Source organism: Filicampus tigris, chromosome 3, assembly GCF_054856515.1.
Source record: "Filicampus tigris isolate MCC_2025a chromosome 3, RoL_Ftig_1.0, whole genome shotgun sequence".
Classification (NCBI taxonomy): Eukaryota; Metazoa; Chordata; class Actinopteri; order Syngnathiformes; family Syngnathidae; genus Filicampus; species Filicampus tigris.
The window spans coordinates 19,351,887-19,366,107 of NC_141219.1; the positions used below are offsets into that span (position 1 = coordinate 19,351,887).

Sequence of the window (14,221 nt, forward strand, 5' to 3'; positions counted from 1 at the left end):
ATGGTGGGTTGAATCTACTCAATTTTATTTTGTCAAGTGGCTGCACACAATAGATTCATCTGTATTTACAAGTACTAGATACATTCTAGTCTACTTAAATTCAACACACTATTTTATTTAAGTGGTGTGTGTGAAGATAAAATATGCAACCAATAAGTAGTACTAAAATAAAATGTAAACTGGTTTACCAGACATTTAATCAATACATTTTTAGATGTAATCTATTTAAAAAAAAAAAAAGTATTTATCCCTTGCTTCGAAGGATATTTTTTAACCACAGTGTAATACCAAAATATGATATGTCTTTCTTGTGTTGTTGTCTTCATTTTGTCCATCAAAGACAACGAGCTGCACATGAGCAGCATACTGTTGGAAATGGCCAGTTGTGTCCCTCTGTGGGGATTAGTTGATAATATTCCACACGGCCTATAAAGACTGCTCATATAATCTGTTCTAATCTGAGCACGACTTCACCAGATGAGCGACAACAACCGAGAATTCTGGACTTCCTGTTCAAGAGAAGTCAACGCCTGGCTGTCGTTGAGTTAGACAACATGTCCATCACAACCTGTCAGAAAGTTACTTTGATATCATGCTCAGTCCTCTGTGTGTCTCTCTTCTTGCCCAGGATGCTTTTACCCAGAGCCAAAAAGGAGATGGGACAGCCACAGGGTGAGCAGATTCATTACGTCATCTTCCATCCACCTTTGGACTTGTTGTTGTTGCTGCTGCTGCTGCTGCTGCTGCCAGCTGTTACATTAGAGAAGTACTAGGTCTGATCATGGCATTATGTTACCTAAAAATGCAATGTTATGGAACAGTAATTACTGTATCAGTTTTATCTTTTCTCAAATTTATCAAATTTCCACGTCTTCAAATTAGGCTTGGAATCCTATCTTTAGGTTACAATGGACTAGATGCACACCCACACATCCAGTATATCCAGTACATATATAAACATGTAGCGTTTCTTCTTTTTTTTGTTTTAATTCCATTCCATTGAAAAGCTGTGTGCAATAAGCATAGAAGTGTTAAACTCACTGTAGTTCCGGGTGTTCTCATACAGCCTAATTTAATGTCTAGTGGACCAAACCAGTAAAATCATACTGTAGTGAAATAACAACAACAACAACAACAAAAACACCAAAATTTGTACTTTTCACTTTGTTTTAATGTAGAGCATTTTTATATATATTTAATCAACTATCAATTTATAAAGCATTTAGAACATCATGTTTCTTAAGAAGAATTTGTGGTTTATGTCCGTTCATCAACCAAATGTGTGCATTAAATCTGCTCACATTGATTGTACATAAATGCATAAAACTTTAAGTCACAGGTATTCGGAATTAAAAATATTTAATTGTACTTTGAAATGATATTACCTTGTGAATATCTAGAAATAATTCATTATTATTATTGTTTGTATTTTATTATCTATACTATTCATCAGAGCTGGGCATTTTGCTAATATTTTCCCGGTCCGTTTATCTGCCTGCAGCCGGTGTACCCTTCCACCCAGCCGTCTGTCCGCCTTTTCGTAGGGCTGGAACAAATCGTAATCGCCTATAGGCCGATCCACCTATCATTTTAAATGGGCTTCCGTTTACATTTATGTCGACAAACTTCCACTCGCAGTCACCTCAACTCACAAAGTCAAAATCACCTAACCTGCAGCCATTACACATTAAACATATGAGGTACATTAAGAGATTGTGTAGAAAGTATGAGTCGAACAAACCAAAAAAAGTTTTGTAGAAAAACTATTCACTGTCATTTAATTACTGCTTTTCATTTTCAAAAATACAGACGTGCTAACCAGCCAACCACCGAGCCACCCCTTTACCTTTATATTATTACTGATATATTATTTATTTTTTAAAGCCTAATAGTACTGACCGCGTGTTGTCTTGTGTAGTTGGCCCTGGGTTCCACCCCCCAGGGATGCATCCGATGTCGTTGTCCGATGACCTGCAGCAGTGGGGTGCAGACCCGTTCCACTCCACGACATACAGCGCTGAGGCCACTGCCAAAGTCAGAAGCATTGGACGTGGTAAAAAATACAACCTGATGGCTCAAGTCATACCCATATATGGATTTGGAATTCTTCTTTACATCCTCTATATAATCTACAAGGTTATTCTTATTATTATTATTATTATTATTCTGCATCAATCATGCCTAAACTAAAGCATTCCTGTTGTCAGTTGACCTGCAAGGGCAAGAATACTACAAAATCAGGACAGTACAGTACAACTATGAGCATGGAGAGGAATATTGGTAAGTGCTGTAGGCCAACTCTATTAATTTTTAAGTGTAATTATAGTTGTTCTAAAGTTGGATTAATTGATTCTCGAGTCCAATTCTTGACAAAAAAAATATTATTTTTGGACGAATCCCATGAATTTATCTGTTCTTTAATTTCATGAACTTTTCACTGTTCGTGATCTTAACTATGAATTACATTGTTTGTAAGCTGTATATTTATTTTTATATTTTTGTATTATTTTTCACAAGAGCTATATCTCTGAGAAGCTCCAAGACAATAAAATACAGGGAGTCCTCATTTTACGAATGAGTTCCGTACCTACCCTGGCGATGTAACCTGAATAACCTGAACACTGTAGGTGTGATGATGCGCCAAACATACCTTTTGGAATTATGGCCCAAAAGTTCAACCTTGGTTTCATCAGCTCATAACACATGTTCCCTTAAGTGTTTGTGTTCCATTTATTGCCTTGGAAACCCGCTTGTACCCTTGTCCCTCCTGATACCTCTGAACAATGAGACCTTGCAACGAGTACCATGTCTACGCTGTGCTTCCTTGTCCACTCGTCCACTCGTCCCAAAGTGTATTTTGTGCCATCAAAAGTCCATCCAGCACTGCATCTTTCACATCAAAAGTGGACTCTCACTAGGGAGACTGTTTCCATAGTATTTTCTGGAAACCATATCAACGCTATAGAGGCATAGCTGTGTGTGTATATATTTGTGCAGATTAGTTCAAAGTTGACACACATGACGGTTGTTGAGTGATTTGTTTCATGAATCTGGTGGCCATCTTATTTTAAAAATCGTTTTCAAATTTATCAAATGCTAATGAAAAATAATGAAGTTATCAAGTGAATTATAGACACTGCTGCAAGTGACATACATATGTGAAGTATCCCTTTAATTAGACCTCCTGTAAACTTTTGAATGTAACTTTTGTGTTTCTCTTAGCAAATGATGATGAGCTTGCAAGACCACAGGAGCGACTACTTCAGGCAGAAGGAATCATGGGGAGGATTGTTTCAGGAAATACTTGTGCTTCTGGAAGGTACGTTGGATTATACGCTGCAGACTACACAAAGATAAATTCATGTTGGAACAAATCACTTCATTCCCGCGAATTGAATTAAAGGAACTTTAACTTAAAAAAAAAACGCTTTGCTGCCATCTGATGCCATTGAATGTCGAGACTCAGGGTGATGGCTCTGCTTTGTCTCTCTGCTGCCCCACAGTGGAAGACGCAGGAAAAGTAAGTCGACTCCGACAAAGAAGGAAGAGAAACTCCTCAGGCAGCTGAGGCAGATCGCACAGTTGATGCAAGAGGGCCGCGTGGAGGGTGCCTCCCCGGAGATGGAGGCTGAGGAAGTCCCTTACAGTGCAGACTGGGAAGGTATATGCCCTCTGCCTTTTTACAACCCAACTTTGCTTTCTGTCCATCTGAAAGGAGTTTTTAGGAGCCACCTTAAGCATGGCCCAAGTGAGGAAAAGTTACAAAAGATGCAGTCCAACATGTTAGTTAGTTAGTTAGTTAGTTAGTTAGTTAGTTAGTTAGTTAGTTAGTTAGTTTTATTTCCTTATTGGGCTTAGGCATGTTTTAACTTTTTACATTTTTATTTTTTATTCGTTACATTTTTATTATATTTAATTAGGGATGTTTGATGCCACTTTTTTCAGACTAATACCAGTATGAGTGTTCACTCTTAAGTGCTCGCTGATACCGAATACCGCTACTTCTAGTACTTTTGACATGACATGACATTTGATACTATGACAAAAACTGGTGGGCCTTTCTTTCTGACGCAGACCATTATTCATCAATGTGTCAAACTGCTGCAGTATAGCGCCAACTACTGCCCACGTGGACTTACTCGATATCATTTTTTTTTTTTTTTTTGCCTTCGGTATCCATGCCTGGTATCGCCCGTGTCCACATTAATCGATACTCTAAAATAAGGCCGGTATCGGCCCGATACCAATACCTGGTATTGATACTTTCTCATCCCTACATTGAATACTGCACCAAGAGATTAATTCCTGATAGATGGACAGAGCACCCGTCCTGTTTGACTGATTGCAGTAAAATGCATCTGTACACATTTTTTTGCCAGGCAACAGCAGTTTGACATTGTTCTTTGTATTGTGATGTATACAGAATTAGGTTTGGGAGGGGATGGACAGAGAAAGGAGAGGAGACAAAAACAACAGAAAACACTAACAACATAGCAACATTACATGACAGAAACAAGAACATTACACAGGAATTGGATGTTATTGATATGTGGACTGGGAAGGCATTGCGTGTAGGGAAGGGAAGTAACAAGCAGTAAATAAGAGTTAAGCAATTAGAAACAGTCCCCACACCAACTAAATACCAACTAAATCCTATAGGTGTGTATCAAGGAGACATGTTAGTGAATCAACACGTTTCCATGAGGACTGTGGCAGAGGCCATGACTTTTACGGTCCATGTTTATTCCAAGGATGAAGACGCTCATTTTACAAAAAAACAGATCTAATATTCTCTCAAAATAAACACCTGTTGTTTTTTTTCACAGGCTACCCAGAGGAGACCTACCCTGAGTATGAAGTACCCAATTACAAATGTGAATTTGACCGTGTGGCCCCGAAGGAGTCCATCACTCAGCCCACTGCGGAGGCCCTGGCAGAGCGAATGGAGCAAGAGGAGGAGGAGGTTGTCGCAAGGAAACTATCCATAGTACAAGAGGAGGATGAAGAGGAAGATGAGGAAGGTGAGGATGTGGAAGATGTTGAGGAAGATATGGCGGAGGAAGAAGAGGAAGAGGAGGAGATAGCAGATGAAGAAGAGGAAGAGGAGGAGGAGATCGCAGAAGAAGAAGAGGAAGAGGAGGAAGCAGAAGCTGAGAAAAGACTTTTGCTGGTTCCACTTGCCTCCCAGGCTACTGCAATTCCACAGCATGAGAGATTGGGTCTGCAAGTACACAACGAACTACAAGGTCATAAAGAAGGGAGGAAGCATATTAGTTTTAATGACCACAGAAATGTATTTCACTACCCAAAAGAAGAGACCTACGAGGAGGTGGAGAAGGAAGAGGAGGAAGAGGAGGAAGAAGAAGATGAAAAGGAAGAGGATGTGGATGAAGATGATGGTACAGAGGTGGAAGAGGAGGAGGAAGCTGATGAGGAAGATCCAGTGACAGAGGCGGAGAGACTTCCGTTTAGTAGTACTGGATGTCCCAACACCGAGGAGGAGGAGGAGGAGGAGGAGGAGCAGGAAGAAGGAGAATATTTGTCAGTGTTAGCTTTTGCAGAGAATGACAATGTCCACCTAGACATTGCCAAACAGGTCAGTGGGCTGAGGATGCGAAGCAGGAGGGAGACGTAAAATATTGCACAGGACATCCTCATCACCAAGACTTACTTCCCATTAATACCTCAACGTACATACAGTGTGTGTTTGTTTTACGTGCAGAGGTAGGGTCAGTGCTTTTGGGTAAGGGCAACTCAACAAAGTAGTTAGGGCTAAAGGGCGGCATAGAATAATAGTTCAAAAGGGGTTTTTTTAGATCTTATTAAATTTTTAAACTTTTCGTGAGGGAATTCAAGATCTCATGTTTCAACCATGCCACCCCTTAGGGCACAGCTGTCAAACTCAAGGCCTGGGGGCTAGATCCGGCCCACCACATCATTACCAAAATTGATCAATTGTCTTCACTTTTAAAAATGTTGCGATAATGCAATGATTTTTTGGTTCCCAAACTCCGTTTTTATAATAAATGTAATAATATTTGAACAGTTTTTACTGGTCTCTTGATTTCACAAAGTTTTTCATCATTGTGTTTGTGTATATGTAGTATGAAAGCAATCATACGTTTATTTGGGTTCACAGTCATAACCATAACTACGATGTGGCCTGTGACAAAAAGAGTGACACCCTTAGGAGTTCTATAATATTCCAAAACCCAAAAGAGAATAGATAAATGATAATGAGTTCAGCGTAGAACCTTAACTCAAAGTACATTCTTAATGATATTACAACATACCTTAAAGATATGCTGTGAGCAACTTTTGCATATTTAGGAGGCCAAACAATCATACTGACATTTTATTTGTTCACCTTTTGTTGTCATAATCAAAGAGTGTCTATACATTACACATGTCATACATACGGCATTCAATGTACATCATCACAAGCACTGAAAACAGAGAGTAAGAAGCAGGGGATTCTGAACATGTAGTGGAAAGCAGACTTCACAGCAAAGTATCGACAGTTTTGAAATAGAAATCCAAAATAGTTAGAACACAATTAAGTACAAGAATAGCACATCTGATAAAGATTTCCTCGTGATCCCCAGTCACAATTGTGGTATCAGAGATTGTTCTTTGCTTCGTTATGATTTTTCTGATAATGCTAAAGTACAAAATGTTGAGAAAGGAAGTCGCCCAGTGAGGAGCATATGCACTTAACTTCTCTATATAAACATACCACAATTTAGATGAGGAACATACCCAACTGTCACATCAGAGGAGTATAAAAACATTTCAAAGACGCAAATAAATGCAATATGCAAGTTTTGAGGCCGTGACAAATTCACATCCTCTCGAACATTTCCAAGAGACATCAGACATCATGTAAGCACAATGTTGCATCTGAGTGAAATGTAATGTGTCCTCAAGAAAATAATCTCTAACCAAGTCATAATGGAACTGACTCTTCTATTTGGGCTTCTCACCATGTTTGTTGTTTGATTCATTAAAACCAGTTCTGCACTTGTCTACTGTTTAGTGACCGCAAATGGCCAAGTCCATGTAAGGTTAGCAAGAAAAGCAAAGAGCTCACTTTACAGCCAAAGCGCAACACTGCAGTTAGTGTTCAAAGGCACAAGAAACGATTTACAGCAATCTCGTCCACTACTGGCTTTAAATTAAAGTGCACCATTATTCTATACATTCACATATGTGACCCAGTGACACGATATTGTACGGTACACAGCACAGTGTAACATGCCTTTGCCCTGCTCAGGTCAATCGTTTAGTGTGGATGCTTTCTCTTTGATGTGCTTGAAGCTCCACAGAGCCAATACTGTCCAAAGAAGAACAAAACATGTAATAAATACATAAATAACAAAATAAATAACTTTTGACATGCATGTTATTTTGAATCAAGGAACCGTATAAGTATTCATGCTCGAGGATGTTTTTTTTTTTGTTTTTTTTTTTACTTTGGGTTATTTTTGTGACTGGTACATAAAATGTAGCCAACTCCAAAACGTACAAAAATGCAATTATTAGTCACATTAGTCACAATGTTAAATTGCTCTAGCTAGTACATAAAAGGAACAGTGGTTCTTTAGAATGTACACACATTCCAAAATGTTTACAAAACAAGTTGATTTCTTTTTCTTAAAAGTGGATTACTCTTTGTGCTTGATGCCTCCCGAACCCCCACCACACACAAACTCACGTAGACACATCCATGCCGAACTTGAGGCCCACAAAGCATTTTGTGATGTGCAGGATGTCCAGGGAAAATGGGTGTTTCAGAGTTTGGACCATCCCCAGTGTTACAGGAACAGCCCTTGATGAGACCACACATGGACCAGACGGCCTTTAGGCTGCCGTCTATTCGCAGGCTAACTTGCTGTCAAAGCTGGAGAGTGCGATGGCAAAGGCTTGAAGGGCACACATTGGGTAGTTATAGTCCATGGTGAAGACGTCCTCTGCCACACGGCCAAACTGCATCACAATGTAGTCAGCTGAAATGACAAAGATGGGAAATAAGAACTAGAAATGTTTTCAAAATGCAAAATCATGAAAAACACTACCGGCTGTTATGGTCATAACATGAAAACACATACTATAAAAATGAAGATGACCGTATCTGATGTTTAGGCTTTGTTTGTGTTTACATCTATCCAACGTTCTGCCCACCAGCACCAGGTAACCCCCAAGGACCACGTGAGTAGCCTGCGAGCCAGTTCCCAGAATAGCTCACCAGTGATGGGGCTTTGTGATTTTTTTATTGATTGGGTACAAGTGATCATTTAAAAAAGGAAACTATAAAGAAAAAAGTGTTGCATATTGGTCTGTATCTGTTTCCTAATTATTGTGAGAAATCATTAACATGATCAACGTCCTCGCATAAATTAATGTCATTAATAACTCGGGCTGTCACTAAAGAGTCTTCTAAAAATGGATTATCCGACCAATTACTCTTGTAATCTCCCCACCCCTCATTTCGAGGCAGAATTTATTTTTGTCGCCCACTTTTTGTGGTCGACTTAGCCAAGTTAAAATTTTAACAAAAGTCAATGAGTAAAGATTTGCTCACCACAGACCGTACATGCGTCACTATTGAGACAACACACTGAGTGAAATAACTCATGATTAACAATATACAATTCATACTGACCATCTAAAAATGAATATACAGACATTTCAAAATGTTTTGTATTTTTATTCTACTTTTTGCCTTCAAGGAAAGTAACGTGGTGCCCATCGTGCATGGTTGGGAGACACCCGAGTGTCGTCTATTGACCAGCTGCCACTGTTAAGGGTGTTATATCTCCCACTAATCAGCTACTGAGCAGAGTAGTACAACATGGAGAGCTCACATTTACATTGCACAACGCAGACACATTGCGTGATGACGTCACACGTAACTACGCGATTCAATACACACCAAAATACAATACAAAGGGCAATTACTTACTTGCCCCTTTGCGTCAGTTTGAAATGATATGGTTCTTACAGTGGGACGGGAATTCGACTTGGGTTACCAAACACACTATGGTTCCTTGTCCTATTTTGCTTTCAAGTTTGACATGATCACTCGTTAATTACTCAGGTACATGAAACTCACGGTCGTTGTCGTGAATGATTTGGAAATTTTTGACAGAGGCCTGAGTGACTCTGCCGTGGAAGTTGAGCACATACGATTGTGTATCATCATTCCACACTGGAGTTTTGTTATGAAGTTCAATCACACTCTCGGTGTTCTTGTTCTGCCACCTTGCCAGCAATGACTCATGGTCCTACAATAGAAAAAGAAAACGCAGCAGAGTCAGTCAAAAAGCTCAGCTCAATATACCAATGTGTATGGCTAATTTGAAACATACATTTCGTGGGCGAATTGAAACTCTCTCATGGTCCATGTTCATTCCTGGGATGATGACGCTCATTTTACGAGGTCCCTTAAATCCCAAGACATTGGTTTCCTAGGTTTAAAATATCAGAATGTAGAGGCATGATTTAATCCAAAACATATGGCAACATATCATATCTAATACCAGTGTAAATCTAAAGTACTGTCTTTGTATTGCACTGCAAGACACCTTGAAAACGTCCTCTGTCGAGTGAAAAAGAGTCAAAAAGAGGTATTGTTTTGACGGCCTGTTGTTGCTTAGGCTATGTTTACACGATGTTACCGGCGGCCACAGCAGCCCTTTTGCCCCAAATGTACTGCTCTGTGGGATTTTGGCCATTACTTTTCTCTGCATTCAGGTCTTTCTAAGTTTTTGCATGCTCTATTATGGTGTCTGTGACACGCCATGGGGGATGCTGAGCCCCAGATGCTCAAAGACACTCAACAGATGAAAACATGGATGCCAAGCAGCTTTGGAGGATGTTTCTGGGCCCCAATAGTCGACACTCTCACTCTCTTTCTCACTCCCCCGCCCCCACTCACTCACTCAAACATTTCAAGTAGGTACAATACGACTATCCCATTTGGTCCACAGTAGATTTTTAGCAGGTGTGCAAAACAATCATGCCTTCATAATGTTCAGATGTCACAGAAGTTGAAGAAGAACCCAATACAGTTTGAAGAGGATCTGTATTCTCGCTCTTTGAGTTACTATGACATGTTTCACTTGCTCCTCGACTGTAAAATGAAACTTTGTAGAGAGGTGGTGCATTGGCCATTTAGTTACATGTTGGTAACAATGTTGGGTTACAGAAGTGTACAGTACAGTATTGTCAAAGTTAGAATCACTATGCCATCAACGAAACAGAATGCAGAATAAAAAATGTCGCAATGGACAACCAAAACTCAAACACAGGCACCCGATAAAAAAAAAAAAGGTTTATCATTGGCATAGGCCTGTGCTTTACTGAATACCATTCTAATAGTCCAACTTTGCCAATTAAAATACTTAGGCTAAATGGAATCTGAAAGGAAATAATAGTGCCTCATATGGGTAAAAAATAAGAAGAAGAATCCCAAAGAAAAGGAACTCACGTAGCAAATGGCTGCGAGCTCTTGGCGCATATTTCTGTCTTCAAGGCTGGTGGTGGTCTTCATAGGGTTCAGACCACTGTCGTACACCGTGAACTTTGTCCCCATGAGGTTTGACCTGCAATGCAATTAAACAAGTAAGTTCCTCACTGCTTCTTTAAAGAAGGGAAATGAATTTCATCTGAAGACTTGAAGACCTTCGCACTCCATCAACAAGATTCCTAAGATTCCCCATTTCGCTTTTCACTTCATTCAATGCTTGAACCTCAATAGCATTTGTTAGGTCATAGTCCTTGTACTGTATGCATAGAGCAGCACAATATGACAAGCTATCACACAAGAAATACATTTATCATCATAATGATGACATTGTACGTGATGCCATAAAGTGCTTTATTCAAAGCATTTAGATTGAATGGCTACAAAGGGGATTGTATATTTCTATGCACTGTTGGGATGAAGTGCCTGTTGCCATGACTGATGCTTTGACGTGCAGGTTGTAAAAGGACATAATGTGGAAACGCAAAATGGAATGACCTTTACCCAAACTGATCTGGAGAAGCATGATTGTGTGATTGTGTGATAATGCCGAACCAGCACAAGAACTTCCATCTCCAGTTTCCGATGGCTTTGTAACTAGCAATCTTTTACAAAGACCACCTCCTCCAGCTTGAGGTAAGTTTGTGATTACACAGTGCACATGCATAAAATAGTACAAGGCAGTTCTGTGACAGTATGACAGTCATCTTCAAATGAAATGTCATAATGTTTATATGAAGGAAGGGAATGACATTAGGTGACATCACATTATTTTGGGGGCGGAGCCAAATTCTTGGCTCACTGCTGCACTGCGAAAAACCCCTTACGAGGCATCAGTCAGTCTTACCTCTTACTTAAAATTCAAACATTTTGTTGTTGATAATCCTTCCCAGTAGGGCACTTTTTAAAACTGATTTCCACTGATGTTAACTCTTGAAAGGTGACATACATATTTGTGACAAATACGTTAAAGAGACAGCTGAAAACTTTCTGCAAATGGATTACTGAATAAATGCTTGCAATTTCTGGTTATTTTAGCCAAATGGATGGACAAGGAGACGGAGACCACAATGGCCCGAATCGTAAGTACCTAAACGTGATTTAAATTTCCATTTGGTATACATTGTCACCTACACCTAGAATTGTCTTACAGGCCACCATATTCACATTCCAACAGAAGATCAACCACCGAATGGAGACAATAATGACATGGAATTTATCTTCCTCTTGCATTTTATCATAAATCATCATATGAGGGTCTTCAGACAAAACCAAATTGGCTTTGTCAATGAAAACATTGTAAATGTCCATATCGAAAATCACGCTGATCATATTAACCACATCATTGAAGAGAATGAAGAAAATGAAGACGAATCGGACAATGATTTTGCAGCTGAGGTTCAGATGGTAGTCAATCAGGAAGAAGAAGAAGAACCTCAGCCGGGACCATCGAGAAACCAATCTAGGGATGACGCTGAACAGGAAGAGGAATCAAGGATTAGGAAACGTTCCAGCTGGTGGCACGAGTTTGACAATACTTCTGACAGCAGTGTGGATCTTGATAACGATGAAGAACCTCTACTCGGTAGAGCAGAGGGAAGGTCAACAGATCAAATGTATTCTGAAGATATGGAATCTCTTAAAAGTATCCATGAACTTGCTAAAAACTGTAGTGATCAGGCTGAGGAAGGAGAAGGGTCCACGGAGAGCGAGGACCTCAGTGGGCAAGAAGCAAACAAAAACTCTCGGCCTGGAACTTCGGGGATGTGCTTGAAAGATAAAGCTGGACACCACTTTGAGACGAAAGGCAAGAAATATTTCCAGTGGTGGCATGGAGTTGAAGATAACAGCTCGGACAGCAGCACTGACTTAGATGTCGAAGAAAATCCTCTGCCCGGTGGTTCTGAAACTAAGTCAAGAGACGACTTGGAGTCAGTAGAAGAAAAGGGAGAGAATGATTTAAGATTACAGGACGAGGTCTCATCGATGCCTAATTGTGTCCATCAGCTGGCACGCAGCATTAGAGATAATGATCTGACTGAGGAGGGACAAGTTTCCATGGGAAGCCTAAATTGTACTGCACAAGAGGTAGAAGAACATCCAGGACAGGGATCATCAAAGATGAGGTGAGGTTTAACATTAATTTGTCAGAAGGGTTTGATGATAACAGAACTGACAGAAGCACTGACTTAGATTTTTTTAAATTACCCTCTGCTTGATGGAGCTTAGAAATTGCTCAGGGAATTCAGAAGATACAAAATGTAAATGACTACTAAGTGGTCGTCTTGCTCACAGCTCTCGGAAAATCATCATGCCTGATGGAAGAGCTCCCACGGAGAGCAAAAGTTTGGGTGAGCTCGAAGCGACGGATGAGCCGCTGCTGACCGAGAGGTGGACAGAAAACAATGGCTAAGGAAGACTGAATGAAGAAATGGAGTTTCACTACTTAATGACAGTCAACAGCATGTTTAAGCTGCTACCTGACTCAAATGGATTGTTGAATTAGATCAGGGCTTGTGGAGCTGAGTTAATGTCGGTGCACCACGTAGCACAGGGTGGCACTGTGACTAAAACATGAGTCCAGACTGGAACTCGAATCATTTCAGATTAAACGAGGCCAGACCTTGTAGCACTCAGTTCTAGACAGCGAAGGCTTGGGCTATGAATGGCAGACAATGTGAACAATTGTGTTCAGGTTTTGACCTTTATCCATTGCATACCAATGTTTTATGTGTCAGTCACCTTTGCAGCAATCTAATCAAAAGAAAATGGTTACTCACATATTTGTGTGATTTTAACTGTAGCCCTTTATCGGGCAGCAAACCATATTTGGTCTGCACACTTCACAAGGAGGCAGAATGATTTCAGTGAAGAACTATGCTGAGAATAATAAAAACAACTGTCACATGTATATGACACAAGATTAATATATAATTCTAAAGAAGTATTTCTATAAGTCTCAATTTTAATGTACAGTGCTACACAAATTGTCAAGAGTTGATATTTGGAATCTTTGTAATATTTGCCCGGGGTTAATTTAGTTGGTTTGTCTCTTAAATCAACAACCTCTGCATCTTTATCTCAATAACACATACTTTAAGGCTCAATTTATTTGGCCTGCGTGTGACGTTGTATCGGTAAGTCCGTTCTTGACGCCGTTTGGATGACACGGACCGACCGACCGGGCCTGAAATACAGACGAGAACTCACAAATGGACTAAAGCACTGACCAATGCCCACCTCTGGTAAGCGCATTGTGCCACGCACGCGTGCGTCCAGACCAGCGAAGCTTTTTGGGACCATCTACGCCGATCAGAAAAACTTACAAATTTCTGTTTCTCAGTTTTGCTATTCAATGTGCTTTAATGAGGTACAAAGTACTAGTTTTGACTAGTAAATGCAATGCGAAACCGCTTATTTTGTGTCTTGTACTTAGATATATCTATTTGGAGAGCTATCAAAAGAAAACACTGAATACTGCTGTGTGACGGCATAAAGTGATTCAAATACATTTGAATAATGACATGAATGTGTGAAAGCCCAGAACGTTTAAGACACTACTACTATGTTGGTACAGCTTTCGAGACCACTATTCATGTCATGATTGCAAGGACTGTAGAAAATGCATATCGCTGGGGTCGGGCCGGAATTGTTTTCTTTTTCCAAATCTGTATTATTGGTCTTTACTCATGTGTG

General features: G+C 39.9%; 3 protein-coding genes across 7 annotated transcripts in view; 2 read left to right on the forward strand and 1 right to left on the reverse strand.

Annotated features, from left to right (window-relative positions):
* The first annotated feature begins 471 nt into the window (after positions 1 to 471).
* On the forward strand, positions 472 to 6,043 carry ric3a (RIC3 acetylcholine receptor chaperone a). Of its 2 annotated transcripts, XM_086025860.1 has the most exons (7): positions 475 to 539; positions 629 to 672; positions 1,919 to 2,136; positions 2,208 to 2,280; positions 3,223 to 3,319; positions 3,504 to 3,661; positions 4,827 to 6,043. In XM_086025860.1, the coding sequence occupies exons 1-7, from the start codon at positions 478 to 480 to the stop codon at positions 5,633 to 5,635; spliced, it is 1,461 nt and encodes a 486-aa protein (XP_085881986.1). In that variant the 5' UTR covers positions 475 to 477; the 3' UTR covers positions 5,636 to 6,043. The 2 variants fall into 2 exon arrangements, with proteins under 2 accessions (XP_085881985.1, XP_085881986.1); XM_086025859.1 differs by having other exon boundaries at positions 472 to 672.
* A 298-nt stretch (positions 6,044 to 6,341) lies between these two features.
* Positions 6,342 to 14,221, reverse strand: part of tub (TUB bipartite transcription factor) — a 53,468-nt gene continuing 45,588 nt past the window's right edge. For all 3 annotated transcript variants that reach the window (XM_086026181.1, XM_086026182.1, XM_086026183.1), the window contains exons 9-12: positions 10,490 to 10,604; positions 9,369 to 9,467; positions 9,113 to 9,284; positions 6,342 to 8,006 (exon numbers count right to left, since the gene is read on the reverse strand). In XM_086026181.1, coding sequence (XP_085882307.1) covers positions 7,873 to 8,006; positions 9,113 to 9,284; positions 9,369 to 9,467; positions 10,490 to 10,604 — 520 coding nt within the window. In that variant the 3' untranslated portion in view covers positions 6,342 to 7,872. The remainder of the gene's footprint in view (positions 8,007 to 9,112; positions 9,285 to 9,368; positions 9,468 to 10,489; positions 10,605 to 14,221) is intronic.
* On the forward strand, positions 10,945 to 13,369 carry LOC147150187 (uncharacterized). 2 transcript variants are annotated; one of them, XM_086026184.1, is made up of 4 exons: positions 10,945 to 11,161; positions 11,564 to 11,607; positions 11,679 to 12,651; positions 12,821 to 13,369. In XM_086026184.1, exons 2-4 carry the CDS (start codon positions 11,568 to 11,570, stop codon positions 12,936 to 12,938), a joined length of 1,131 nt encoding a protein of 376 aa, XP_085882310.1. In that variant the 5' UTR covers positions 10,945 to 11,161; positions 11,564 to 11,567; the 3' UTR covers positions 12,939 to 13,369. The 2 variants fall into 2 exon arrangements, with proteins under 2 accessions (XP_085882310.1, XP_085882311.1); XM_086026185.1 differs by lacking the exon at positions 10,945 to 11,161 and having other exon boundaries at positions 11,553 to 11,607.

What these genes read in the sequence shown, in the direction of transcription:
- ric3a (XM_086025859.1), top strand. Translation starts at nt 555, where the DNA reads ATGTCCATCACAACCTGTCAGAAAGTTACTTTGATATCATGCTCAGTC. An exon ending in TCCTCTATATAATCTACAAG is followed by an intron (nt 2,137 to 2,207) that starts GTTATTCTTATT and finishes TCCTGTTGTCAG; the next exon opens with TTGACCTGCAAGGGCAAGAA. An exon ending in GAGCATGGAGAGGAATATTG is followed by an intron (nt 2,281 to 3,222) that starts GTAAGTGCTGTA and finishes TGTTTCTCTTAG; the next exon opens with CAAATGATGATGAGCTTGCA.
- LOC147150187 (XM_086026184.1), top strand. Translation starts at nt 11,568, where the DNA reads ATGGATGGACAAGGAGACGGAGACCACAATGGCCCGAATC. An exon ending in AGACCACAATGGCCCGAATC is followed by an intron (nt 11,608 to 11,678) that starts GTAAGTACCTAA and finishes ATTGTCTTACAG; the next exon opens with GCCACCATATTCACATTCCA. An exon ending in CAGGGATCATCAAAGATGAG is followed by an intron (nt 12,652 to 12,820) that starts GTGAGGTTTAAC and finishes TCTTGCTCACAG; the next exon opens with CTCTCGGAAAATCATCATGC.